Source organism: Saccopteryx leptura, chromosome 1 (genome assembly GCF_036850995.1).
Source record: "Saccopteryx leptura isolate mSacLep1 chromosome 1, mSacLep1_pri_phased_curated, whole genome shotgun sequence".
Taxonomy (NCBI): Eukaryota; Metazoa; Chordata; class Mammalia; order Chiroptera; family Emballonuridae; genus Saccopteryx; species Saccopteryx leptura.
The window spans coordinates 85,710,009-85,737,207 of record NC_089503.1 but is presented as its reverse complement, the minus strand read 5'-3'; the positions used below and the strand labels follow the sequence as shown (position 1 = coordinate 85,737,207).

The following is a 27,199-nucleotide window of genomic DNA, read 5'->3' as shown; positions in this document are numbered from 1 at the left end:
TGTGCTCTGACATTCTTGAGTGTCACTCTTGAGAGATCTTGATTCTGACCTCCAGTCAAGCCTTGATCGCCAGCATTCCATAGAACCCCTCAGAGCACCAATGCCATTAGGCTCTATATTGCCATTCCCACTGGGCCACCTGAGGCCTCATCTTCCTGGAAGTCATAGCAGCATTTGACTTGGAAGATCACTTCAACTTAAAATTTTTTTGGATCTTGAATTTCTTCAGCGTCTCCCTGGTGTCTTTGGGCAGATCCTCTCCCTTTCCTGAATTCCAAATTGTGAGGCACCAGAGGCCTCAATTCACAGACATCTTTATTAGCATGCAGTGACCTCAGCCAGCACATGCCAGAAACCATTTACACCCTGATGATTCCTCAGAGCTGCAGCTCAATCTCCAACCTTTTTCTTAACACAAAATCCACTTGACAACTCCTTTGATAAAGTTTAACACATCTAACCAGAATCCTTGATTTAAAAGGTGCTTTTCTCTGAGTTCCTCATCTATGTGAATGATATGTCATTTATCAGCTCTCTTAGGTCAAAAATCTCTGGAATCACATTTGACTCCTCTTTTTTTCATACTCCACCTCCAATTTATTATCAAATCCTGTTATACCTCCAATTCAAAATATATCTTAAAATGTTCACTTCACATTATCTCTGCCATGACAGTTGAGAGTCAAAAACCTCACTGTCACCTAGTTTGGACTGATTGCCTCTCCATCCATCTTCCTGAGGTCCTTTCTAAAGTCTATTCTCTACTCTTGAGGCTAAGAGATGCTTTTAAATGTCAGATCTTGACTTGACCCTTCCTTTTTAAAAATCCTTTAATGGCTTCTCCTCCTACTTAGGATAAAATCTGAACTCCCCTTTGCAGTTCACAAGGTTCCACGGAACCTGGGTTTGACCAGCCACCTTCCCATAATTCTGCCACTACCCTCTCCTTGTTTACTGCTGTCTCACCCAAGTCTCTCCCTTCTGGTTCTTTGAACAAGGCCAGCACACTCTGACTTTAGAGCCTTTGAGTTTGTTGCTCTCCCTGTCTCTTTTTCTCATTTGGCCATGTTTCTACTCAAATGTCAAAACCTCAGAGAGACTAACTTCTCAAATGTCTAGAAATAGTAGATTCTTTCACTCTCTATCTTCATGTCCCATTTTAATTTTCTGTACAGACTTTATCATCCATTGATATTCTTCACTTACCTGTTAGCATGTTCTTTGTTTGCCTTCCCTACTACAATTAAAGTTTCACAAGCACAGAGACTTTTTTTTTTTTTTGCTCATTGTTTTCTTCCTTGTATCTGGGCCTAGTACTTAGTAGACCTTCAATAAATATTTGCTGAATTAACAAACAAATGATTTATTTTTGGAAAGCAAAGAAGCAAAGAATTGCGCATAAATTTAAATCTTTTTATTTATTTTTTTTTTTTACAGAGACAGAGAGAGAGAGTCAGAGAGAGGGACACACAGACAGGAATGGAGAGAGATGAGAAGCATCAATCATCAATTTTTCATTGTGGCACTTTAGTTCATTGATTGCTTTCTCATATGTGCCTTGACTGTGGGGCTACAGCAGACTGAGTAACCCCTTGCTCAAGCCAGTGACCTTGGGTCCAAGCTGGTGAGCTTTTTGCTCAAACCAGATGAGTTTGTGCTCAAGTTGGCAACCTTGGGATCTTGAACCTGGGTCCTCCGCATCCCAGTCTGACACTCTATCCACTGCGCCACTGCCTGGTCAGGCATACATCTAAATCTTATGTGCTCTTTTCAGAACCTCCCAGAAAGCTGTTTTTATAGGTAAATCATTGGGGATATGAATGCTGTGCTACGAGGACCCACAGAAAAGGGTTGCAGGTGCCCTGTCGTGTGAGAGGAGCAGGGCTGTGAGATATGGGAGCCGGGAGCCTCACTCTTCTGCACACCAAGACCCATGAGGGCTTTCTAAAAGTATGCACTCCAGATGTCCTGATTCAGAGGTCTAGATGCATCTGCATTTACAGAGTTGTTTTAGGTTGGGTTCCTCAGAAATAGAACTTGAGACAGGGATTTGAGTTTGATTTATTGTGAGAGTGTTTGCAGGCAAATCTGTAAGAAAGGGAGGAAAGGAGAACAAGGGAAGAAAAGGCACTGAGCAAGAATGTGGTCCCAGGGAATCAAGTCTGGGCCTGGTGCACACTGCAAAGGCTCCGAGTCAGACACTGCATCTGCAGTGTGTGTCTTCTCCTGAGGAAGAGACCTGTGTCAGTTAGATTCAACCATTGGACTTGGGTTGCCTGTTTGTGGGGGAGGTAACTTTTCAGGTAAGGCAGCACCTCTCAGTGGAGGGCAATTCTCTAGATAAGAGGCTGAGAACCATTAGGAGCCAATATTCACAGCAGCTAGGGGATGGTGCATTGGCCCAGTGGAGGGAAGATGGGAAGGCCACCCCAGTATCCTCTATATTAATGTTCAAAAAGATGATTAAGAAGTACAGATATTCACTCATTCTATAAATATTTATTGTAGGTGCCATGGGCCAATTACTACCCGTTCTGGGTTCATTGGTGAACAGACATGGTCCCTGCAGCACAGACAGGAGAAAAGGGAATTTTAATAAAATAAACATGCAATCATGATAAGATACATACTGAATTATCTATCACCAAATAATGAATTGAAGAAAGACTGTAGGGATAAAGCCACGATTTTGTATCATTAATGGTAAACGGTCCTTGTTGTAACTCTTAGAAATATTGTATAAAATCTTTATTGCAGTAATCTTTATCTCATTATAGCTGTATAGTAATCAAATAGTTCTCAGGCTTTATTTAAAAACTCCAAGAGAATAAAGAATTGTGTTTTTAACCTGGAAACCATGCTGATGTAGAAGGTCTCTATAATTTTTCAAAAATCAAAATATTTTTCTCTTAGTGGAAGATGAAACAGAAAAATAATTAAAAAGTTTAAAGGCAACTAATATCTTGGTTCAATACTAATTCTTTTTTGTCTTTTATACATTAACTCCCACCCCTGCCCTCCAGTTTCTGTCAATGACTGGTGAAGACAAGACCCAGAGCTCTGTGTGAGCAGAGATTCTGTTTTTTGGAATAAACTCACAGACTGCCTACAGTCCTGGGGGCTAACATTTCACAGAAGTCAATGAATTGTTATAAAATGTCCACCATTATAAGGCTGGTGTAACTGCATTTGAAAATAACAAAAAAAAATTTTTGTCTTTAATCTTCTTTATTATTTTGTTTAATCTTTTCTTGTTCTTTTTTTTTAATTAATTTTAATGGAGTGACATTGATGTATCAGGGTACATATGTTCAGAGAAAACATGAAAATAACAAAATTTAAGGAACAAAAAGTTATTTGAATAAATAGGCACAGGTCACTAAGTTCCAAGCAAATTTAAGACATTAGTAAAGGAGGTAAGATTTTTCTAACAATAGTATAGTAAAAAACAAAAACTGTGTTTTTATATACTTAGTTATTAGAGGAAAATACACAAAACATTTTTAACAACCAATAAATTGGATAACAGTAAATAACCACTTGTAGCTCTTGAAATAGGTCTATTTTCATCTCTTAGAAAAAAAATCTTTGCATGGTGTTATGGAAACTATTATACTGAAAAATAAGCCAGCTAATGAACAACATAATACATGTAAGTTAAACAGCAAATTTCTTACATTTCCACCAAGCAAAATTTCAAAGGGATATACTTCGGTTAAAATGTCACCACACAATCTCTTTAGGAGAATGCAATTCCAGCAGAAATAATAAGGCTTATTTTCAATAACTGTGTTCATACCTCAAATCCCTGTGGTCTTCCCAGACTCTCTTTAATATGTCTCCATGCAACAAGAATCTCTGACATGGACACACTTGTTGCCTTGACATCTGTGGGAGCGGCACTGGGCTCTGTGAGAAGGAAAAGGAAAATAATAAGCTGCGATGGTAATGAGTTAAGTCCATCAAAGCACTGTACCTGAATATGTCAGGTGTTACTTCTTTTCACCTTATTTTTATAATAAAGTGCTGGGGTAGTTATGAAAAACATAAGATACAAAGATGATCTTTTTGGATTTCTACACTGGGATCCAGTCTCATCAATACCATACCAGCAAGAAATGACACATCTAGAAAGACAAGCAAAGAAGATCTCTATCTTTGGATTAACTAGGACATTTCTGGAGAAGTTAAATTGCTTGAATTAAATTGCCTACCAGTCTACCATAATGATCAAAAGAATGGACTATAGAATTGGCTTTGTTGTTCTCGTTGCTGTTGCTTTTATGCCTTAAAAAATATTACATACTTACTTATGTCTAGGCAAGTTGCTTCACCTCTTAATAAGCCCCCATTCCCTCACTGAAATGAGGGCATAATAAGAGTACTTAGCTTGGTGCTTTTAGTTTTAATAGGAATAATACATATAAAATATTGAGCACAGTAACTGGCACTTAAAACATTCATTCACAAAATATTATTTATTTTTTAATTTTTTTACCTAATAGTCTAAATTTTATGAGTTATCTTTTGTTGTTCCAAGCACAAAACTGTATTTTCATGATTATATAAGGAATATGTTATGAATCATGATATTTAAAAGGCATGGGTTGACTTTTAAGACAGGTGCACAATGAAAAGGAAAAGGCCCTGAAGTTCTCGGGGCTGTTGCTATGCTCAGTGACCTTTCGTACTATTTTTTTGTCACATATACCATGTCATACTGGCATCCATCAAGAGGAGCACTTTATTTGGGGTCGCACTCTCTGTGAGGAACAAACTATTTCCAGCTTTGACATTGCAGAATCATAAATACTGTGTCACAAACACACGTTAAATGAAATGGCAGAATAAAGGCCATACATTAGTTCAAACAGTCCTGTACAAATTTGATTTAAAACACTCCTGTCCTATACAAAATTGTAGACTTTGATATTAACTCCATATTACTGGTAAGAGCTCAGATTACTCTATTAAAAGATAGAGTTCTAGATAAAAATTTTAAATGTCATTATGAGAGCTATCAAAGGAATTCTAACCATTTTTTAAGATTTTTCATTCTGTAATGGAAGGTGGTCACACATCTATTTGGAGAGCCTATCTATAGTATTACTTGAGAAATATCAATCAAAATGTCTGTTCTCGGTCCTGTAGAATAGTCCACAAGACTGTTTCAAAGGTGTATGCTTGCACTGAGCAATGATTTTCTTTCATTAGAATCACATGCTATAACCGTGTTAATTTAAAGTACTTTGGTAAACTCACATTAATCTTTACACAAAAGCTGATGTTAAATCCTGCCAAGGTATAGATTGTAATTTCGCATTCTGCACTCTTTCAATGTAAAAGACATTACATTATTTTCTTTTGCTAGTCGTCTCCCTCATTTCACTTTGCAACTGCCAATGATTTGTGCATCTGCATGATTTTAAAAAAACAAAATTTCTGGGAGAAACTTCTACCTCTATTTTATTCTAAAATTCAGGTCAGGAGTTGCAACAAAACTGTTTTCATTACTATGTCATAAGAGTTAAGATTCTTGATTTTGCAAGTAACGGAAAGGAAATGCTCATGTCCTTAAGATGTGTACAACCTGATCTCTAGAATTTCGGATATGATTCACAGGTTTCAAAGACAGCCACACTTAGGGTAAATTTGCTCTTCGGAATGCATTGTGGAGATTTGTATGCTAAATGCCTTCCTTCAGCTTTTATATTATTAAAGCAATTACAACTTTCTCAAAGAAGATTGAAGGGTGATAAATTACTTCAGAAGCACAAAATATGTGGTTAGGTGGCAGCCTTTCTCTCTCTTTCCAACTCTAGAGAACAAAAGTATTTCTCTATCAACTTTCTGTAGCACTACATACATTTAAGGACTTCACAAAAGTTTTGAAAAAGTAAAAAAAAAAAAAAAAAAGGAAAACTTAAAAAATATTCAAAAACCCATTTTCCAAATAAGTATCCGAATTTCTATCTATAAGCTCTGAGGATTTTTAAATCAGGGTCAGACCCAAGCTGACATTTCACAGTTCCATTCTTACGGGCTAAACATTATAGTTGCACCTAATTAAATGAGGGTAAATGAATCAAACAAGAACTGAAGAGGCATTTTTTATTTGTTTCACTTTCTAGATATAAATAATATCAGAATTAGATGCACATATTATACCAACATAATACCTAAACTGGAAATTTTAGCATGTAAAATTGTAATCTTAGTCAGTTTACCTCCAGAAGATTCAGTATGTGCTACTTATAGCCCAGTGAGAATTCTTGTGTGGATCAAACACGTGCCTTTAGGCACAAGTACATGACTCGATCACAGACTACCTGGTTTAGACTGGATCTAGCTGTTATATTCGGTATCTCATTGTAACAGAGTGATGGAAAATCACAACTAGAAAAATTTTCCCAAAGACATTTGAATCAAAACTCACAAATGGATGGCCAGTTTGTCTTCAGTCATGTTTTGTTTGCCAAAATCACATATTTAATTTGTTTCAGTATTTCATATAAAAATAAAAATTTCTGGCTTCCTTTGGAAAAGGGCAATATCAAGCCTGACCTCCTAGGTATTGGTGGAGGAGAATTATCAGCTGGCCCCATTAGTCAGGGCACATCCTTGTCACAGTGCCCGAGTCCCTACTACTCCCTATTTGATCACACTGAGATTACTTCACTTATGTATATTTTTCCATTCAAGTACTAACCAGTCTGACTCTGCTTAGCTTCTGAGATCAGACGAGATCGGGTGCGTTCAGGGTGGTATGGCCATAGATGCCTTCATGTATATTTTCTGCTTAACCTCTGTAGGCTTTTGAGTTATAAATCTATGTTGTAAATCTGAGTCCTTATTTTATAGATGAAAATGTGACATATCAAAACTCTACTTCCAGCTTTGCAAGAGCCCCGATTTGGACTCAGTTCTCAAGTGTTCTTTCCTCTATTTTTAAATGGGCACCTAGGAAGTGGCCAGATCATTCTCCATCTCTTACAGTCAGTTTGGGGGGCACAAAAGAGACTTTACAGGGAGCATATATTGTTCATTCTCTCTTGCTGCTCAATTATATCCAAATAACTGACAGAGTTATGAATGTAATAAAATTTTTAAAAAAGAACATAAAAAGAAAAAACAAAGGTAATAATTGCCAAGCCCCAGTAAAATTCCTTAAATGTATTAATCCTCTAACAATCCTAGTATCACTATCCCCATTTTCAGATGAGGAAATTGATGGGCAGAGAGGATAAACAACTTGCCCAAGGTCACACAGCTGCTAGAGGGTGGAGAGAGGATTTGAACAAGGCGGTAGGGCCTGATCACCTGTCCTGCTTCTGTGTGCACATTTGTATTATACACACCTGGGACTCTCCCTTTGCTATTGCTCATTCTTCTCCTTGATCCTCCACTCCTGACTTTTCTCAAGATTACTGACGTTGGGATCCTCACTTGGGCTCTCTAAATCTTGCCAGAAACCACCAAGACTCTTGTTATCTCCTATTTAACCTGCTACAAACTTACTATCAACTCCTTTCAATCTTATTTCATAGAATTTTTGATAAATTTGAACCACAGCTGCACTGCTCCTCATAGAACCTGTTACATTCAGGCATCTCTAAAACTCTCCTGACCTGTAAATCACAGGATGTTTCCTGCCACCCTCCCTTCTTCTATTATACTCAGGTGATTTGATGAAAATTCAGGAATCCATTTGGAATCATGGAACTAGTGTTATGTCTAATAGACTAAAAGACTTAAAAAAGATCTCTCTCTCTCTACTTATGATGATATTATAATTAGGGCCTGGCTAACTTCACTCCAACCTTGGCATATGAAATAGACAGACTGATTGATAGATTTCAGTTTCTGTTAGATTAAATTTTTTGAACAGCATTACCATATTCATGAATTTAGATGATACATTTGTATTAAGTGACCTAGCAGCTGGAGTTCTCCAAGTAATATGGGGGGATGTGCTTGTAATATTGATTATACATCTGACTTCCCAGGAGCAGTGGGTAACAGCATTATTCAAAGCAGAGTTTAATAAACTCTTTGAGAGAAGAGTTATGGTTTCATTATTTCAAAATTCAGCAAAGACAGCTGTAGTTGAACTTTCACAGGCACTAATCCAAATGGATCAGCTGGCAAAGACAGGAAATTATTTCTTGTATTTTAGGACTAATATGCCAATTTATTAATTTTCAAGTTCATCTAAATCCCACTGAGCTCTTTTTCAGCTAAAAACTGATCAGAAAAATAACACCTCATGAATGTTGGGTTTTAATTTGAGCTGGTAGCTCCATTTGCAAGGAGATAATTGCACATAATTTTCTGAAAATGAGGAGAGGTTTTTTGGTTTTAATAAAAATAAAAGCAGAACATATTTTATATACAAAACAAAATAAAAAAAAACACTCAAACTAGAAAAAGTTAAAGTACATAAAAAATAAACAAATATTTCAATCTATAATTAATCTATATTAAGTGGTTCCATACATTTCTATTAGATATAATTGAATGATTAGGTTCCCTCATTTTCCAAAGCTATAGTAATAAAAATTAAGTGGAAAATGGATCTAAGTTTGACAAATAAGTATTTCTAGAAATATGGAAAAGTCAATCTGATTTTTCATTTTGAAAAGTAACCACTATTATCATTTCTACCATGTATTTTAAAATCATTTTTGTTGAAACTTTGCTATTATTTAAAAATATCAGAATTCTTTCCAAAATGAAGGTATTGTATAAGATTATACCATACCCTAGTACCTGCAGTCAATCAAGGCTAGAATGCATGTAATTCTTGCTTGGTTTAAACCAGGGGTCTCAAACTCAACTCAGCATGTGGGCCGCAGAGCAAGATCACAGCCGTTTGGCGGGCCGCACTAGGTCTACAAAAGGCAACTGTTATGCAAAACTTTTCTCACTGCAGTTGAAAATAAAAAAAAATCAGTACAAAATTGTTCGGCGGGCCGCATGCGGCCCGCGGGCTGTGAGTTTGAGACCCCTGGTTTAAACAGTATAGATAACTGATATACAGGATGGGGCAAAAGTAGGTTTATGGTTTATATGGAAAATAATACAATTATTAATAAAAAATAATACAAAGGTAAACTCTATGTTTCATGTATTCATCACTGTAAACCTACTTTTTTCCCATCCTGTACATACAGGATGCATGGGAGTTCCGGCGGGCAGAATATCTCTCCTTCCAGGCTTATGTCAGATGCTGCTTGGCACTGACAGAGAAATTCAGGGTAACTTTTATTGTGGAAATCTTGGAAGGTTTCAAATGCTCAAGGATATTAACAGAAGACCCATTTGGTGCTTTTCGGACACCTCTGGGGTGACAACCACTCTCAGAATCATGAGTTAGAGCTATTTCCCAAGTATCAATATGTAGAAATGACTAATGCTTTTAATAACAGATCACATTCAAAGTTTTGCTATGATTAATTCTTACTTGGATTTCAACAGGCTTTCTTGAGAGGAAAACATCAAGACAGTGGGTATAGGAAATGCACATAAACACTTGTGGAAGAGTGTTCTGGATGTAAATGTCATTCATCATTGATGTGCTAGTGGGAAATGGATTGAGAAATAAGACTGTATGGTGTGTCTTGATATCCCTATATCCTGTGCTCCCTCCAATCAACATGAACTGTGTTGGTTGCACTTGACATAGCATCTAGCACATATTTTCTTCCTGACTTGGTGTCAGCTCTGGGCATGTACTGGGCATCTCTCCTATGCAAAGGAAGAACTATGCCCATAAACAAAAATAGAGATCTAGTCTTACTCATCTTGTTATTTACATAAATTTATCTAAAATAAGGAGGGATTTTAAGGTAATAAACAGGTGAGCTAGATTAAGGAAAAAAACAAAGATGCAGAATTTGTCTTATGAAGTACAGTCTCAAATTATTTGGGTCTTGGGCAAGAGTATGATGATGAAGGTATGCTGAGAATCTAAATGGACATCCATAGACATAGAGGAGAGGCATCCATACTAGCATGAGTACAATATATTATATTGTTTTATGAGTTGATTAAAGACCTTGATTCTTTAATAATGGCTCAATTTGAAAATGCTTATTCCTTTTCAAGTAAAATATTTTCCAAGTGTCTAAAAAGGGGTGCTGATTTCCTTCCTTTTGTTATATGACAAAAGTGGATTTATTATTATGCTTATTCTGGGACAACTACAATTTAAATGAGAGATGATGTCAGAGTAATGGCAGCATTATTCTCCCCTTGAAATTTCAACATATTGAACAACTATAACACAGTGAAGGAACCCCAGCTGGGTTCACAGGTGTGCCTGAAAGATCCATACACTGAATGAACTAAAGGAAGAAAGAATTGAATACTAAGGCTACACAAGACAGAGACATATTTCAGAAAGAAAATAAAAAATCTCTAGAAAAAAATCTTAATCACATGAAAGCCGTGGAGTTAAACAATAGATAACTCAAAACTGAAGTTCTGAAAATACTCTATGAGATATGAGAAAGCACCAATAGGCAACTTAATGAGCTCAGAAAACAAATTAATGAACACAATGAATACCTCACACTGAAACTTTAAAAACAGAGATGAAAAACTCAATATGTGAATTGAAGACTGAGGCAGCAAGTTTAGCTAATAGAACAAGCCAGATAGAGGAAAGAATCAGTGATATCAAAGTCAGACAACTAGAGATGCTACCGAGAGAAGAAGAGAGAGACTCACAAATTAAACTGAGAGAGCTCTACAAGAATTGTCTGACTCCATCAGAAAGAGCAATATAAGAATAATGGGTATATCAGAAGAAGAGGAGAGAGAGAAATAACATGTTATGATTTCTATGTCCTTTTTGATGCTTTCAATTTCTTTATTGAAGTGTTCATTAAGTCCATCCATTGTAGCTTTGAAATCTTTAAGCATCCTAAAAATCATGATTTTATACTCTGCATCCAGTAATTTGATTACTTTTGATTTGTCCAAGACTTTATCAGAGGATTTATCTTGTTGAAGCATATGACTTATGCTTCTCTGCCTACCCATTATTCTCTATGACTTGTAGGCTTCTCCCGCTGTGATCTTCTTACCTAGTAGAGACTGTTTGAAGTCTTGGTTTTCCATTCAAACAAATAACTGATAAGAATTTCCAAAACTTATGGAAAGAGTTAGAGCTTCAAATCCAAGAAGCAATTAGAATGCCAAGTTACCACAACCCCAACAGACCTAAGGCAAGGCACATCATAATAAAATTGTCAAAAAGAAATGACAAAGAAAGAATGCTCAAGACAGCTGGGGTAAAGAAGACCATAACATATAAAGGAAAGCCCATTAGGTTATCATCAAACTCTTCAGCAGAAACTCTACAAGCCAGAAGAGAGAGGATCTAAACATTCAAAGCACTGAAAGAGAGGAATTACCAGCCAAGAATACTATACCCATCAAAGTTATCCTTCAAACATGAAGGAGAAAGAAAAACTTTTACAGATATAAGCTGAGAAAATTTATCACCAGAAAACTCCCACTGCAGGAAATACTCAAGGGGGTCATTTGACCAGACCAAAGAACAAAACAAATCAAAACTACAAGTAAAAGCTTCAACAAGGTAATAATAAAAACAAGTATAATCTGTGACAACAATAAAATAAAAGGGGAGAGAATAAAGGTCTGCAGAAGCAAAGGAGGAGGGAGTGCAGAAGCATTTATATGACAAAAGAGTCCTGTATACATGAACATTTTTTTCTTAACCTAATAGTATTCACTCACAAAAAAGCCACTACTGAAACACAAAGCTTAGAAAAGAAGAGACAGGGGAAAAAAATATGAAATACCACCAAACAAATAAAACTGACAGAAACAACAACAAAAAAGAACCAAACAAGGCACAGAGCTACCAGAAAACAAAATATAAAATGGCTATAGGAAATCCTCAAGTGTCAAAAATTACCCTAAATGTAAATGGACTGAACTCAGAAATAAAAGGCACAGAGTAGCAGATTGGATCAAAAAAGCAAAACCCAACCATATGCTGCTTTCGAGAGACACATCAAAGGTGCAAGGACAAAAGTAGATTCAAAGTGAAAGGTTGGAAAATTCTCTAAGCAAATAATATCCAAAGAAAAGCAGGTGTAGCCATACTCATATCTGATAATGCCCACTTCAAGACAACAAAAGTAACCAGAGACAAGGATGGATGTTTCATAATGATAAAGGGGACATTGTATCAAGAACACATAACATTTAATATATATGCACCAAACCAGGGAGAACCAAAATATATAAGGTCTACCGGAAAATTCTGTCTGTTTTTGGAATAAAACAAAATACAAATTTTTATTACTGTCAATAAACTTTATTAAATAATATAATTGCCATTATTGTTAATGATTTCTTGCCAGCGTGAGGGCAATTTGTATATCCCATTTTTGAAAAATGTTTTATCTTTTGATGAGAAAAATTGAACCAGTGGTTGTTTGATATCTTCTTCATTTTTGAATTTTTTGCCCTTCAAAAAATTTTGTAAGGACAAAAACAAGTGATAGTCGGAGGGTGTTAAGTCTGGGGAATATGGTGGATGCGACAAACATCCTTCGGTAACATTTTTTCCTTGTTGAAATTCATAAAAATTACAGGGCATAAATGAACTTTATCAGTAGCCATGGGTACACTATCGTTTCACACATAAGACTAACGTGAATCAACTTTGTTTTAGTTAATTTGCTACATAAGTATGTATACATTAAGTGATAAAAATAGAGAGGCACACATGCGCCAAATAAACATGTGCTTACGTGTCGAAACTTGTTGTGATAGAAACAAACAGACTTTCTGGTAGACCTTATATAAGAAATCTACTAACTGATTTAAAAATAGAAGCAGACAAAAACACAATCATATTTGGAGATTTCAACATACCATTGATGGCTTTAGATAGATCATCCAAACAGAAAATTAATGAAGAAATACCAGCCTTAAATGACACTCTGGAGCACATGGACATATTAGACATTTATAGGACATTTCACCCCAAAATGTCATTTTATACATTCATCTTCAGTGTACATGGAACATTCTCAAGGATAGACCATATGTTGGGCCACAAAACTAACATCAACAAATTCAGGGAGACTTAAATTATATTAAGCATATTTTCTGATCATAAAGCTTTGAAATTAGAATTCAACTGTGAAATGGAAGTAAAGAAACCCACTAAAATGTGAAAATTAAAAATATACTCTAGAAAATTACTGGATCAAAGAAGGAATAAAGGCAGAGATCAAAAGATATATACAGCCTGACCAGGAGGTGGTACAGAGGATACAGCATTGAAACGGGATGCAGAGGACCCAGGTTATAGACCTTGAGGTCGCCAGCTTGAGCACGAGCTCATCTGGTTTGAGCAAGGCTCACAAGCTTGAACCCAAGGTTGCTGGCTCAAGCAAGGGGTCACTCGGTCTGCTGTAGCACCCCAGTCAAGGCACATATGAGAAAGCAATCAATGAACAACTAAAGTGCCACAATGAAGAATTGATATTTCCTATCTCTCTCCCTTCCTGTCTGTCTGTCCCTAACTGTCCCTTTTTCTGACTCTCTCTGTCTCTGTCACACACACAAAAAAGATATATACAGACAAATGAAAATGACAACACAACATATCGAAATTTCTAGGATGCAGCAAAAGCAGTAATAAGAGGAAAGATTAAATCATACAAGCTTATATCAGGAAACGAGAAAGAGCTCAAGCAAACAACCTAACATCACACCTTAAAGAACTAGAAAAAGAAGAACAAAGCCAACCTAAAGTTAGCAGAAGAAAGGAAATAGTAAAAATTAAAGCAGAACTAAATGAAATAGAGAACCAAAAAATTATAGAAAAAATTAATATAACAAAGAGCTGGTTATTTGAAAATATCAATAAAATTGACAAACTACTGGCTAGACTCACTAAGGAAAAAAGATGAAGGACTCATATAAACAAAATCCAAAATGAAAGGGAAGAAATTACCACAAATATTATAGATATACATAAGATAATAGTAGAATATTATGAAAGATTATATACCAGAAAATTCAACAACCTAGGGAAAATGGATAAATTCCTTGAAGTATACAATCATCCTATATTCAGCCACAAAGAAGTGGAAACCCTAAATAAACCTATAAGCAGGGAGGAAACAGAAACAACTATTAAAAACCTCCCCAAAAACAAAAGTCTAAGATCAGATGGTTACATTAGTGAATTCTACCAAACATTCAAAGAGGATCTGGTACCTATCCTTCTCAAAGTCTTCCAAAAAGTAGAAGAAGCAATACTCCCCAAAACATTTTATGAGGCCAGCATAAAACTCATAGCAAAACCTGGCAAGGACAATACACACACACACACACACACACACACACACACACACACACACACTACAGACCTATATCTCTTATGGATATAGATGCAAAATCCCTAAACAAAATGAAATACACTAGCAAATGAAATACACAACACATTAAAAAAATAATATATCACAATCAAGTGGGATTCATTTCAGGAGTCCAAGGATAGTTCAACATACAGAAATTGATCAACATAATACACCACATCAACAAAATAAAGAACAAAAATCATATGATCCTATCAATAGATGTAGAGAAGGCATTCAATAAGATACAATATCCCTTTATATTTAAAACACTCAAAATCAGAATAAAAAAATACCTCAACATAATAAAGGCTACATATAACAAACCATCAGCTAATATCATACTAAATGGTGAAAAAATGAAGGCTTTCCCTTTAAAATCAGGAATGAAACAAGGCTGTTTACTCTTTCTACTCTTATTCAACATATTTCTGGAAGTTTTAGCTAGAGCGATCAGGCAAGAGAAAGAAATAAAAAGCATTTATATTGGGAAAGAAGAAATAAAGGTATCATTTTTTGCAGATGACATGATGCTGTATATAGAAAATCCCAAAGACTCCACCAAAAAACTATTAGAAACAATAAACCAATACAATAATGTCACAGGATAAAAAATCAATATACAAAAGTTTACTGCTTTTCTATATGCCAACAATGAAACTTCAAAAAATGAATTAAAAAAAAAAACAATTCCTTTTACAATTGCAACAGCAACAATCAACAAAATAAAATACCTAGGAATAAACTTAACAAAGGATGTGAAAGACCTATATACTGAAAATTACAAAACATTATTGAAAGAAATTGAAAAATACACAATGATTTGGAAAAATATTACATGTCATTGGATTGGAAGAATAAACATAGTTAAAATGGTCATTTTACCCAAAGCAATATACAAATTTAATGCAATCCCTAATCAAAATTCCAATGTCATGTTTTAAAGAAATAGAACAAAAAATTACCACGTTTGTATGGAATCAAAAGTAACCCTGAAAAGCCAAATCAATCCTGAGGAAAAAGAAAAAAGCTACTGGTATCACACTACTTAACTTCAAATTATACTATCTAGCCATGATAGTCAAAGCAGCATGATATTGGCAAAAAAACAGACATACAGACCAATGGAACAGAATTGGAGCCCAGAAAGAAAACCACACATATAGAACAAATCATTTTGACAAAGGAGCCAAAAACATACAATGGAGAAAAGAAAGCCTCTTCAATACACAGTGCTGGGAAAATTGGAAAACCACATGCAAAAGAATGAAACTTGACTACAGTTTGTCCTCCTGCACAAAAATTAATTTAAAATGGGTCAAAGACCTAAATATAAGACCTGAAACTATAACTTACATAGAAGAAAACATAGATACTAAGCTCATGGACCTTGGCCATAGAGGACAATTTATACATTTTGACCCCAAAGGCAAAAATAAATGAATGAGACTATATCAATCTAAAAAGCTTCTGCCCAGCAAAAAACTGACAACAAAACATAGCCAGCAACAGTCAAGCAAACAATCCAATTAAAAATGGGAGAGGACCTGAACAGACATTTCTCCCAAGAGGACATAAAAATGGCCAACAGATATATGAAAAGATGCTTATCTTCACTAGTTATTCAAGAAATGTAAATGAAAACTACAATGAGATACCATCTTATGCCAGTTAGATTGGCTATTATCAACAAGACTGATAATAACAAGTGTGGGAGAGGCTGTGGAAAAAGAGACCCTCATTAACTGCTGGTGGGAATGCAAATTAGTACAACCATTATAGAAGAAAGTATGGTGGTTTCTCAAAATATTAAGAATAAAATTACCATATGATCCAGCAATCCCTCTACTGAATATCTACTCCCAAAACTCAAAAATAGTGGTTCGTCAAGACACATGCACCCTCATGTTCATCACAGCATTATTTACAGTGGCCAAGACATGGTAACAGCCAAAGTGTCCCTCAGTAGAAATTGGATAAAGAAGAGGTGGTACATAAATACAATGGAATACTACTTGGCCATAAGAAATGATGACATAGTAACATGACATTATGACAACCTGGTTGGACCTTGAGAAAGTTATCCTAAGTGAAATAAGTAAATCTGAAAAAGCTAAGAACTGTATGATTTCACACATAAGTGAGATATAAAACTGAGACTCATGAACATGGATAAAAGTGAAGTGGTTACCAGGGGGAATGGAATGTGGGGGAGAGGGAAGGGGACTTGAGTGATTGGAGAGGGGGGAGGGAGTGATGGGAAGGCTGTAAAGAGGGACAAATATAAGGTGATAGAAAATGATTTGGCTTTGGGTGATGGGTATACAATATAATCAACAGTTCAAATGCTATAGAAATGTTCACCTGAAACCTATGTACTCTTATTGATCAATGTCACCTTGTGAAAGTTAATTTTCTAAATAAAATTTAAAATTGCTTAAAAAATTTTTAAATGAATATTTTAGAAATGTAGAATAAATTGACACATTTGTTATGGCTTTTGGATATGTTCCAGTGCAAGACTCATTTTTTAAATGGCAGAAGGTGAGGCTCAAAGAGGTGGATACACGGCCCAGGATCACACAATTGGGAGCAGACTAAACTCAGGCTTTGCTGACTCCAGACAGAAGCCCTTCCTTCCACTGTACTGCCTTTCTTAGTTGACATAATTTAATGATGCTAAAACTTTACTCATATTTACACATAAAGTTCCAAATTAGTAAATTTAATTAGTGAACAAATGCCAAAGATATGTTTGAATTTTGTTTTCAGAACAGAGGAAGAATCTATCCACATTTAATTTGCCTGATACTTTTCATATTTCAGCCTATCAAATTAAATGAAGCGTTACTATAAAATGTTTCAGTGTCTTTGAAAGAAAATATGCATATGTCCTATATCTAGCTTGAAAGAGAACTCTCCGAAAGCAAGCCATTACAAATTAAGGGAAACACAGTATAAATAACTTAATGTAGCTGCTAGAATTTAATTCCAAGGCACAAGTTGACAAGGTAAGTACAAATCTGGACTTCTTAAAGTTCAGCACTGGTGTTAACACACATAATGTGCACACGCCCCTCAAGTTCATCTCATGTAACCTTTGGGGCTATGTGCTTGGTAGGTGGAAGAAATTTTAAAGAAACTTTAAAAGTAAGCACTTCTTGAAATGCTTTGAAGTAAGCTTCTTCAAAATAGATTTTGATGCAACATAATACAAAGTATTACTATATACAGTTATACAGAAATGAAATATTATTATTTGTATTTCCTGATGAGATATTATAGGGTAGTGGTTAAAAGTATGAGCTTTGGAGTCATTCAGACCTAGGTTCAAATTTCAGGTCTGTGTAAAATTTATGTGTAAATATGAGTAAAGTTTTAGCATCATTAAATTATGTCTGTTCACAACAACTGTGGGATCCTGGGCAGTGTATCCACCTGTTTGAGCCTCATTTACAGTCTGTCACTTCCTGAAGTCAATTTCAGCATGCTACTTAATGTCTCTGAGCCTCAGTTTCCTGAAAAGTAGATTGGGACTTGAGATTTCCACTTCAAAATTGGTTGTAAGAGTTAATATAACTAATATGGTACACCAGTGCTATCTGAAAACACATCAGAAACTTGAGATGTTAAGTGCATAGGTTTCTCATTAGAACATCTTTAATTCCTTCTTGTTACTTGGTTCTTCACTTTCTTGGTCATTTTTATGCTAGGATAAACTTTCTGCCTCTGCTTCAGAATTTGGCCCTATGTTATAAAAATACAAGGCAGTATTTTTATATTTTATGTAAACTACAACTTACATAAATCAGACACTACTTTTGTGCCTCAATATTCAAATGGCCTTATTTATATCCCTCTATGAACTCCAGTACCAAAAGATTAATAGTTTTCTTCAGTTTTTTTAAGTCATAAATGTGGGCACACAGAGAGTAAAAGTTTCAGTTTATAAAGACAATAATTATTTAGAAGATCAAGTAAGTGCTGCCTCTGCGTGAAACATTTGTCAAATTTAGGGAATATAAGGTATTATTTTTACTCCGAGGGCCAATTGAAATTTTTCATGTGACTAGAAGAAGGACTGAGAAAAAAAAAACTAATTTTATGGGTAAGCTCTGTCATGCTTCCTCTTACTTGGAAAACTGTTTTTGTTTTAGAACTGAACAGAACCCAGGATTTAGATGTGGAAAGCTGAGTAATGGGTATACTGCCTAACACGTCCTGCCTACCTAGTAGTTTTATATTGAGAATCACATGAAGTTATACATATGAAGGCCATGTGCTACAGGAAAACCAAGGGTTTAATGATTACAGAGACCTGAGTTTATTCTCAATTACAAGCTGTGTGACTTTTACTTTTCCTGAACTTTAGTTTCTCTTTCTCTACAAAGGGGATAATGCCTATTAGGCAACATTGTCAAGAAGACTGAAAGATGTCTCATGCGAACAACTTCCAACAGAAAGCGCTGTCTGAAACTTCTTTATCAGTACAAAGTTGTGTCTATGAGGTTAGAAATAAATATTTATTGGTCATATAATGGAATCTTCTTATAAATTTATTTCAGATAAATTTCAATTAATTGGTTAAAATATAAATTTATCTAAATTTCAAACCAAAGAAGATTGGTTAAATGTTAATCTAGAGATTAACAATACAGCCATTACTAATATTGTTATTATCGTAGAAGGATATTTGCCATATATCATTAGGGAATGAAGAACATTAAATAGAATGATCAATTTTTTAAATGAAAATTATTTGGAAAAAATATATCTAAAAAGTGTTGTGGGACTATTAGGTGAGTTTTATTTTCCTTTTAGTGTATCTGTATTTTTCTAATATTTGTACAAAAATGTTGTATTCATACAACAAAATATAATATTAAAATGTTGAATAAAAATAATAAACTGACCTCCTTCAGCTGAACATATGACCACAATTTGACTGAAAGGTCCATCCCCTTTATTGTTATAAACACCAACTTTCACTTCAAAGGGAGTCAGAGGAGGTACACTTTCATCCCGATATATGAATTTTGAAGCTTCGGAGGATGTCACCATTTTCTCTTTCCAACCACGTGTTCCATTGGGCCTGAAAGCCACAATGTAGCCAAAGCCTTCCCCATTCTGAAACTCTTCAGATACTGGCTAAAGAAGAAAAACACAATTAATTATCAGCAAGATAACAGATTGAAAAACCCACTTCTTCCAAAACTTTAAATATTTTAATTTTTTAAAATTGAATTTATAGGGGTGACACTGGCTATTAAAATTACATAGGTATCATGTGTACCAGTCCATAATACATCATCTGTAGACTGCACTGCAAATTCACCACCCCAAGTCAAGTCTTCTTTAATCGCTGCTTATCCTTCCTTTACCCTCTTCTACCTCCCCCACTCCCCTTTGTCTCCCGTAATCACCAGACTTTTGTCTGTGTCTATGAGTTTATTTTTCTTTGCTTAATCCCTTCATTTTTTTCACCCAGCACCATCAACATGCTTCCCCTCTGACAGCTGTCAGTCTGTTCTCTATCTATGAGTCTGTTTCTATTTTGTTACTTTATTTTGTTCATTAGATTCCACATATAAGTGAAATCATATGGCACTTGTCTTTCTTAAAAATTATGCATAACCAAAGAAAAAGAGACTCAAATCTTTATACTACATTAAAAGCAATAGCATTATCACTTGGCAGTTGTTGAAAATTAAATGATATCAGTTGGTATTTAAAGAGAGCATCAAGAGTACTGAAAACTCCCGAAGTGAAACTAATTTGCTCCCATTAGTCCTGAATAAGAAACAAAGGTCCTTGGATTCCATGCTAGAATTTAACGTATTGGGGAAAAATGTTATATGGTCTGGTGGCTGGAGAAATCTTGTCATTGGTAGTGCTCTGCGGAACATAGAAAAATCTCGGAGACATTAATGTAAGACCTTTCTTCTACTGTTTTTTTTTCTTCCAATTGCTTTTCTGCTTTACTATTATAACATGAAAAAATTGGAATACAGTATTTGTTCAAGAAATGTCTGTACTATACAGCTTATCTTACATTTAAATTTGTTAAATGGGCATTCATTGCACAGCATAAAAAGGATTAATTGTGATTGACTAGTAAGTCAATGGAGCAGTTACCAGCGACTACCTAGCACAATGCTTGACACATGGTAGATAATAAATATTTGCTAAAATTATTTTTTTTATTTTGATTTGATAAAAAATTCTATTGAGTGGAGTAAAAGAGACAAAGACTGTCAAAACATAGTACTACAGACTGAATTTTATATTCCCCCAAATTTACATGATGAAATCCTAACCCCTGATGTGTAACTATTAGAAGATGGGCCTTTGGTGGTGATTTGGTTATGAGGGAAGAGCTTCCATGAATGGGATTAGTGCACTTATAATAGGGACTCGATGGCTCTCTGGCCTCTCTGTTGTGTGAGGACACAGTGAGATAATGGTTGTGGACCAGAGTCAGGCCCTCACCAGACCTCAACCTGCCAATGCCTTGATCATGAGTTCCAGTCTTCAGCCTGTGAGAAATACATTTCTGTCATTTATATGCCACATGGACCATACAATATTTGTTACAGCAGCTTGAGCTGCCTTCAACACAAAACTGATACAGAAAAGGCAATTCCAGTTAGAGAGAGATTTGCTTTCAGTGATGTTCATGTGGTGGGAAGTTAATACCTCTGCAGAAATAAAAAACATGACAAAAGTTTTATTGAAAAAGAAGGCAATGAACATAAGATCAGCCCAGAAGATGTGCTCATGGAAAATTTCTTATTGAGAAAAGAAGTTTTTCTGTACATTTTATCATTGTTCTTAGATCCTGTGAGGAATTTGTTTCGTTTTCTCCAGTAGACATTTTCATTTAAATTCCATTTCCATATTCTAAGGCATAGTTTCGTGAGCTACATAGCTATGTCGAATAATAAGGCAATTTATCATCAGAAAAAGAAAGTGGCTTCATGAAAAATAAATGAACCTCTTACATTTCTTTTCTTTGACCAGGAACTTTAGAGATTACATGATGAGGGAGATGGAAGAACATTAAGTTCTGTAATCAAACCCAGTTCCACTGCTTCTCAGTGTAGTTAAACTCTGTCTCAGTTTCATACAAGGAAAAGGATCCCCATGAAACGAATTGTTGTGTGGGATAAATGAGATAACCAAGGCATCATGCCACAGATTCAGTGCAGGTCAATTCCTTCCTTCCCAATGTCTTTAGACTCCAAATAAGTAAAGGATTCTATTTAATTGTGAAATAATTAAATATCAGTTCCACAGACTTGGAGAGAAGTCAGCTGGGGCCTGGAATGAACATGAGAAAGGGTGAGGATGGCAATATTTATCTGAGTGATCCATGCTCTAAGTGTTTCCTCTTCTGATATAAACAGAAATTACTTATTTTCTCTGTACCAAGTACAGATGTTAGATATGCAGCTTTACTTCCTAAGGAACCAACACGTTCTGACATCTGAGTATGGTTTTCTTACCTCCCAGGCAATGACTAGCTCGTGCCTTCTTCCGCTTCTTCCACTTACGTTGGTGGGTGCTATTTTTGGAACTATGGATAAGAAAAGGGTCGAGAGTAAATAATAAATAGAGATGTAATTTAAGTTTCCTTACAGAAAGAACACATCGTTGTCCTACTCAGGTTGGGTACTATCCTGAAATACACAAATCAAAGTTTGTTTGACGTTAGAGTGGTAATATTCAATATTAAAACAAAATGTTTGTGAGAGATAACCTGCTTTCAAATCTGAGTGATACATATTTTTCAACCACATATGGCATCCCCAAAGCAGTCCTCTTGTAAATGCTCTGTGGTAGTAAGATCTAAATTAAAATCAGCACTGTAATTAAGAACATCTACTAATTGTTACTTAGATTTCATCCTACAAATATTCTCCTTTCTAGTGTTGTGATTATTTCTGTGGGTCCATGGCTTGCAGACTCCCTGAAAAACCCATAGTATGACATTAGCATTACTGCTTCATGAGGATGCCCCAAAGAGCTCTAAGGAAATCTTAGCTACATTTTCATGAAGTGAAAACTTATTTAAATAGATAAACATTAAAAAAAACACTAAGAATGAATTTATGCAAACCGCAAAATATATAAGCACTTGGTGAAACTTAAAAAAAATAAATATTAAAAGAATAAATATGTCTAAGAAATAAATTTCCTGTTCACTGCACCAAACCACAAAATCTGCAGTTGAAAGGAAACATTTTCAAATGAAGAACGGTTAAATGAAGAAAACTATTAAAGGAAATCATTTTCCAGGCTATGAGTCTGCATTAGTAATTTTACACTTCAGCGTTGAATTTATTTCTCAGAATATAGTTTTTAAACAACACTGATATACTCATAAACAATAAATTCACTCCCATATATTACCTATCTCTATGAAAAACTATTAATTACAGGTAGATACTCACACAGTATTTTATATTCCAGAAAATGTTATGCAGAATTTATATTCTACTAGAAAGAAAAAAGTTCTCCTTGGGCCAGGGAGGTGGAAGAGAAAGTCTGTGAATATATAATTGGCTCCATTGAAATAAATGAACTTTATTTGCTAGAGTCCAGACTTTGTTGTCCTTGGACACTTACATCCATGGACATGAGTTCTTTTGCTCATGCACATGTGGAAGGATACACATAATAGCAGCTATAAATCTTCCTTTTTTAACAGTTAAATATATACTAAAGATTACTTATATGTGGAGTTTACTCTCATAAATTCCCTCAGAAGTACACAGAATTTGATACCGCTTTGTCTATCATTCAAGAAATGACAAGGAATCAACTGAGAAAAGAAATGATGGTCTTATAAAAATAACTGTGAATGTATCTTATTTATATGAAGAATCAGCAAATCATTTAATGTGAGGATTTTGGTAGTAGTCATGTTATTTGCTACATATAACAACCTGTGACATGCCAGTGTGCTTTGATACCATGTCCCAAAAGCGGTGTTATATATAGGACTAATTCTAAAGTCCTTTTCCGGTGTATGGTATGGGTAAGGCACACATGAGAAGAGCTGGTTTTTTTCTGTATGTGTAAAAGGGTAGCGATATAAAGTTCCAAATATGTCCTCAGTGGCTATTCTCAGAGTTTTGAATATTGTGATCATCAATGTATGGTCAAATAAATAGTGGAAGTAAGTTAATTTGTTAATGTTATGCCATATGGCTTTTCTTAGTAGTTTCTTTTTTAAGTATACTCTATAATACCCCCCACCACCACACAAATATAGTTTGCATTAAAATCTGACAACTAATAGCCAAATAACACTATAGGTAATATCTACCAGAGCTATCAACTATGTCTACTATGCTGAAATAGCTAAGCTTATACCTTAAATTTAGGATTTTGAATCCTCTTCTTTGAGTATACCATATTGAATTTTGGATTATGGATTCTTTGAAAAGACTAAGCACTGAAGGTCCTCTTATCCTATTATTTTATTCAGACCTCAAATATCACCTAAAAAGAGAATGTTTGGAACCTCTCAATCAGAGTTGTAGAGTACCACAGTTTATTAATGCTTTTATTTTTGGAAAACATACTTAGATTCCTCAAAATTGTTAAATTTTTGAGTAAAAAAAAAAAACTGGTGGAAAATTTGGTGAAGATTTCCAATTTGAGCAACCAAGAAAGCGAATTAAGACTTTTTATGATCTGATTTTTTTCTGTGTGTAATTTCTATGTTGATTATACATAGGTAACCCAGATCATGTAAAATTACTTTCGTAAATATTTGAAATCAGTCTTTGAGGTTTTCCTACTTCTGCTAATTTTAATAGAAGGTAGCCCACATTTAAATTAATGTAAAGAAATAAGATCCTCTCTCATACTACCTCCAATTTTAATGAGCAATACACAGCACAAGAAAGGCATTATAGTTCATTGTGTTTTAGTAGTGTTATGTCTAAAAACTAACTATTCTTTTTTTTAACTAACTATTCTTAAATAGCAAAGCTTATAAGATATAATAGAAACTACAAATAAAAAACTTAAGGCATTAAAGACATAGAAACAACCTAAGTGCCCATCAACTGATGAAAGGATAAAGAAAATGTAATATGTGTATATTTATAATATGAAATGTTTTTCAAACATGAAAGAAAGAAAATCCTACCACTTGTGATAACATGGCTGCACCCTGAGGTAATGATACTAAGTAAAATAAGTTTAAACAGAGAGAGAATTATACATGGAATCTAAAGAAACCAAGTACAGACTGGTGGTTGCCCGAGGCGGGTTAGGCAGGTACAGAAAACGAGTGAAGGTAGTCAGAGGTACAAACTTCTAGTTATAAGATAAATAAGTCATGGAGATTTAAGGTACAGCATGGGGACCATAGTTAACAATATTGTACTGTACATTTGATAGTAGCTAAGAGACTAAGTTTTAAAAGTTCTCATGTCAAGAAAAAAAATGTTAACTATGTGAGATTATGGACATTAACTAAATTTATTGTGGTAATTATTTCACAATATATACATATGTCAAATTATTGTGTTGTATACCTTAAAGTAATACATTATGTGTCAATTATATGTCCACAAAATTGTAACAACAAACAAAAAGAAAAAGAAGACCAGATTTTAATAGCTGCATCTCAGGAACTATATTTTCTTGTCAGAATTACAATGTGTGGAATGGATACTCTAATTCTAATTGGCTTGAATTTCCTAACTACATGCAGACGAACAGCGCTCATTCACTTTCAACTTGGTAGCACAGAGTTATTATTTATTCAGTCAATGCTTTGGAGTTCACTGATTTTAATTACATTCTTTTATTTATAAAACAGCATGTGCATGATATATACAAATTTGACTTAATCTTTCAGAGCCCTTTGGTGTAAATTTCTATAATTCTTGTTAGAAATATAAAATTAATATAATAAAAAATCTAATAAATGTTTTCATTGAGTTTAGAGGAATGCACAAAAGAGGAGAGAGAAGGGAGTGGGGAGAAAGACAACTCAGAAGGTGCCATCTTTGGTGTAAGGTCTGGGTTAGAATTCCAGCTCTGGCACTTACTAGGTATGTATGTATGTATGTATGTATGTATGTATGTATGTATGTATGTATTTTATTTTAGTGAGAGGAGAGGAGGTAGAGGGACAGACTCCCACATGCGGCCGGACCCAGATCCACCCGATCAAGCCTACTAGGGGGGCGATAATCTGCCCATCTGGGGGTTGTACCATTGCTCAGCAATGGAGCCAGTTTTTTTAGCACCTGAGGCAGAGGCCACGGGTCCATCCTCAGTGCCCAAGGCCAACTCATTAGAACTAATCAAGCCATGGCTATGGGAGAGGAAAAGCAAGAGAGAGAAGAGGAGAAGGAGAAGAAGATGGTCCCTTCTCCTGTGTGCCCTGACTGGGAATCAAACCCAGGACATCCACACGCAGGACTGAAGCTCTACCACTAAGCCAACCAGCCAGGGTCTACTTACTAGGTTTTAAAACTCTATAAATCTGTTTTCTGATCTGTAAAATAAGGATAAACACTCCTTCTTTTAGAGGGCTAATATGAGAATTAAGTGACATAATGAAGGACAAGTGTTTAGCACAGGGCTTGGAGCATGGTTTGTGATTTAGAACAAGTACACGGTATTGTGGGGACTCCAAAGTTAGAAAAAGTCTGACTCTCATTGTCCATTAATCTTTCATGCTTAAATCTTTTACTGTTCTTCTATTACTTATTATTTATCAGAAACGACATGTTTAACAATTAGTCAGGTTTCATAAAAAAACAACATTTGTTAAAGTTACTATCTTTGCTTACAAAGTGTCTCTGAACTTAAAGATCTATTTATTGTATATATATATATTTTGTAGAAAAGACTTGCCTGGATCAAGCTGGTTTTGTGCCTTAAAAGTACTGTCTGCCATAAGAGCCATACTGTTTTCTACTTTTTTCCTAATTACAGTATTGAGATTTGGTCTTACAGGTCTGTTGCTTGACATGATTTTTGCCTTCTCTCTCTTATTTTATTTATTTATTTATTTTAATGTGAGAGGAGGGGAGATAGTGAGACAGATTCCCACATGCACCCTGAATGAGATCCACCTGGCAGTCCTGTCTTGAGCTGATGTTTGAGTATTAAGCTATGTTTAGTGCCTGAAGCTGATGCACTTAGACCAACCAAGCTGTCCTCAGTGCCCAGGGCCATGTTCGAACCAATCAAGCCACTGGCTGCTGGAGGGGAGGAGGGAGAAAAAGAGGAGAAATCAGGGGACAGAGCAGATGGCCACTTCTCCAGTGTGCCCTGACTGGGAATTGAACCGGGATGTTCATATGCAGGATTGACATTCTATCCACTGAGCCACCAGCCAGGGCCGATTATTGCCTTCTCTTAATGTTACTAAGAACCATTTCTTCTATTTAATATAATTAAATTACTCATTAGATTGAAGAAAGCTACAATGTTCATTAATAGTGTTTTATTTTAGAATTTACCAATTATTTCAGCTGAATATTTTATATTTTCTATATAATATTTTTCTTAGAAACATAGCATGCAGAAACCTTAAAAAAATTCTGTAGCTTATTCTTTCCTTTGTACACAATAGTGCCTGACAACTGTAGTTTTAATTTCACCCTGTAAATAATTCTTCCTGAGTCCTAGTAGGACTGCTCTTCAAAGTCCCACTAAAAGCCATTTACAAGGCAAATCCACATACCCCCAGATAAAATTAATTTAATCCTATCTCATATTATAATAATATTTTACTGTTCCCTCTATAACTT

At 35.0% G+C, this 27,199-nt stretch overlaps 1 protein-coding gene across 2 annotated transcripts in view; it reads right to left on the bottom strand.

Moving 5' to 3' along the window:
- The window catches only part of CNTN5 (contactin 5), a 1,309,320-nt gene that overhangs the window by 44,748 nt on the left and 1,237,373 nt on the right, over positions 1–27,199 (bottom strand). For both annotated transcript variants that reach the window (XM_066360732.1, XM_066360733.1), the window contains 3 exons: positions 21,917–21,987; positions 19,325–19,559; positions 3,800–3,909 (listed from right to left, as the gene is read on the bottom strand). In XM_066360732.1, coding sequence (XP_066216829.1) covers positions 3,800–3,909; positions 19,325–19,559; positions 21,917–21,987 — 416 coding nt within the window. The remainder of the gene's footprint in view (positions 1–3,799; positions 3,910–19,324; positions 19,560–21,916; positions 21,988–27,199) is intronic.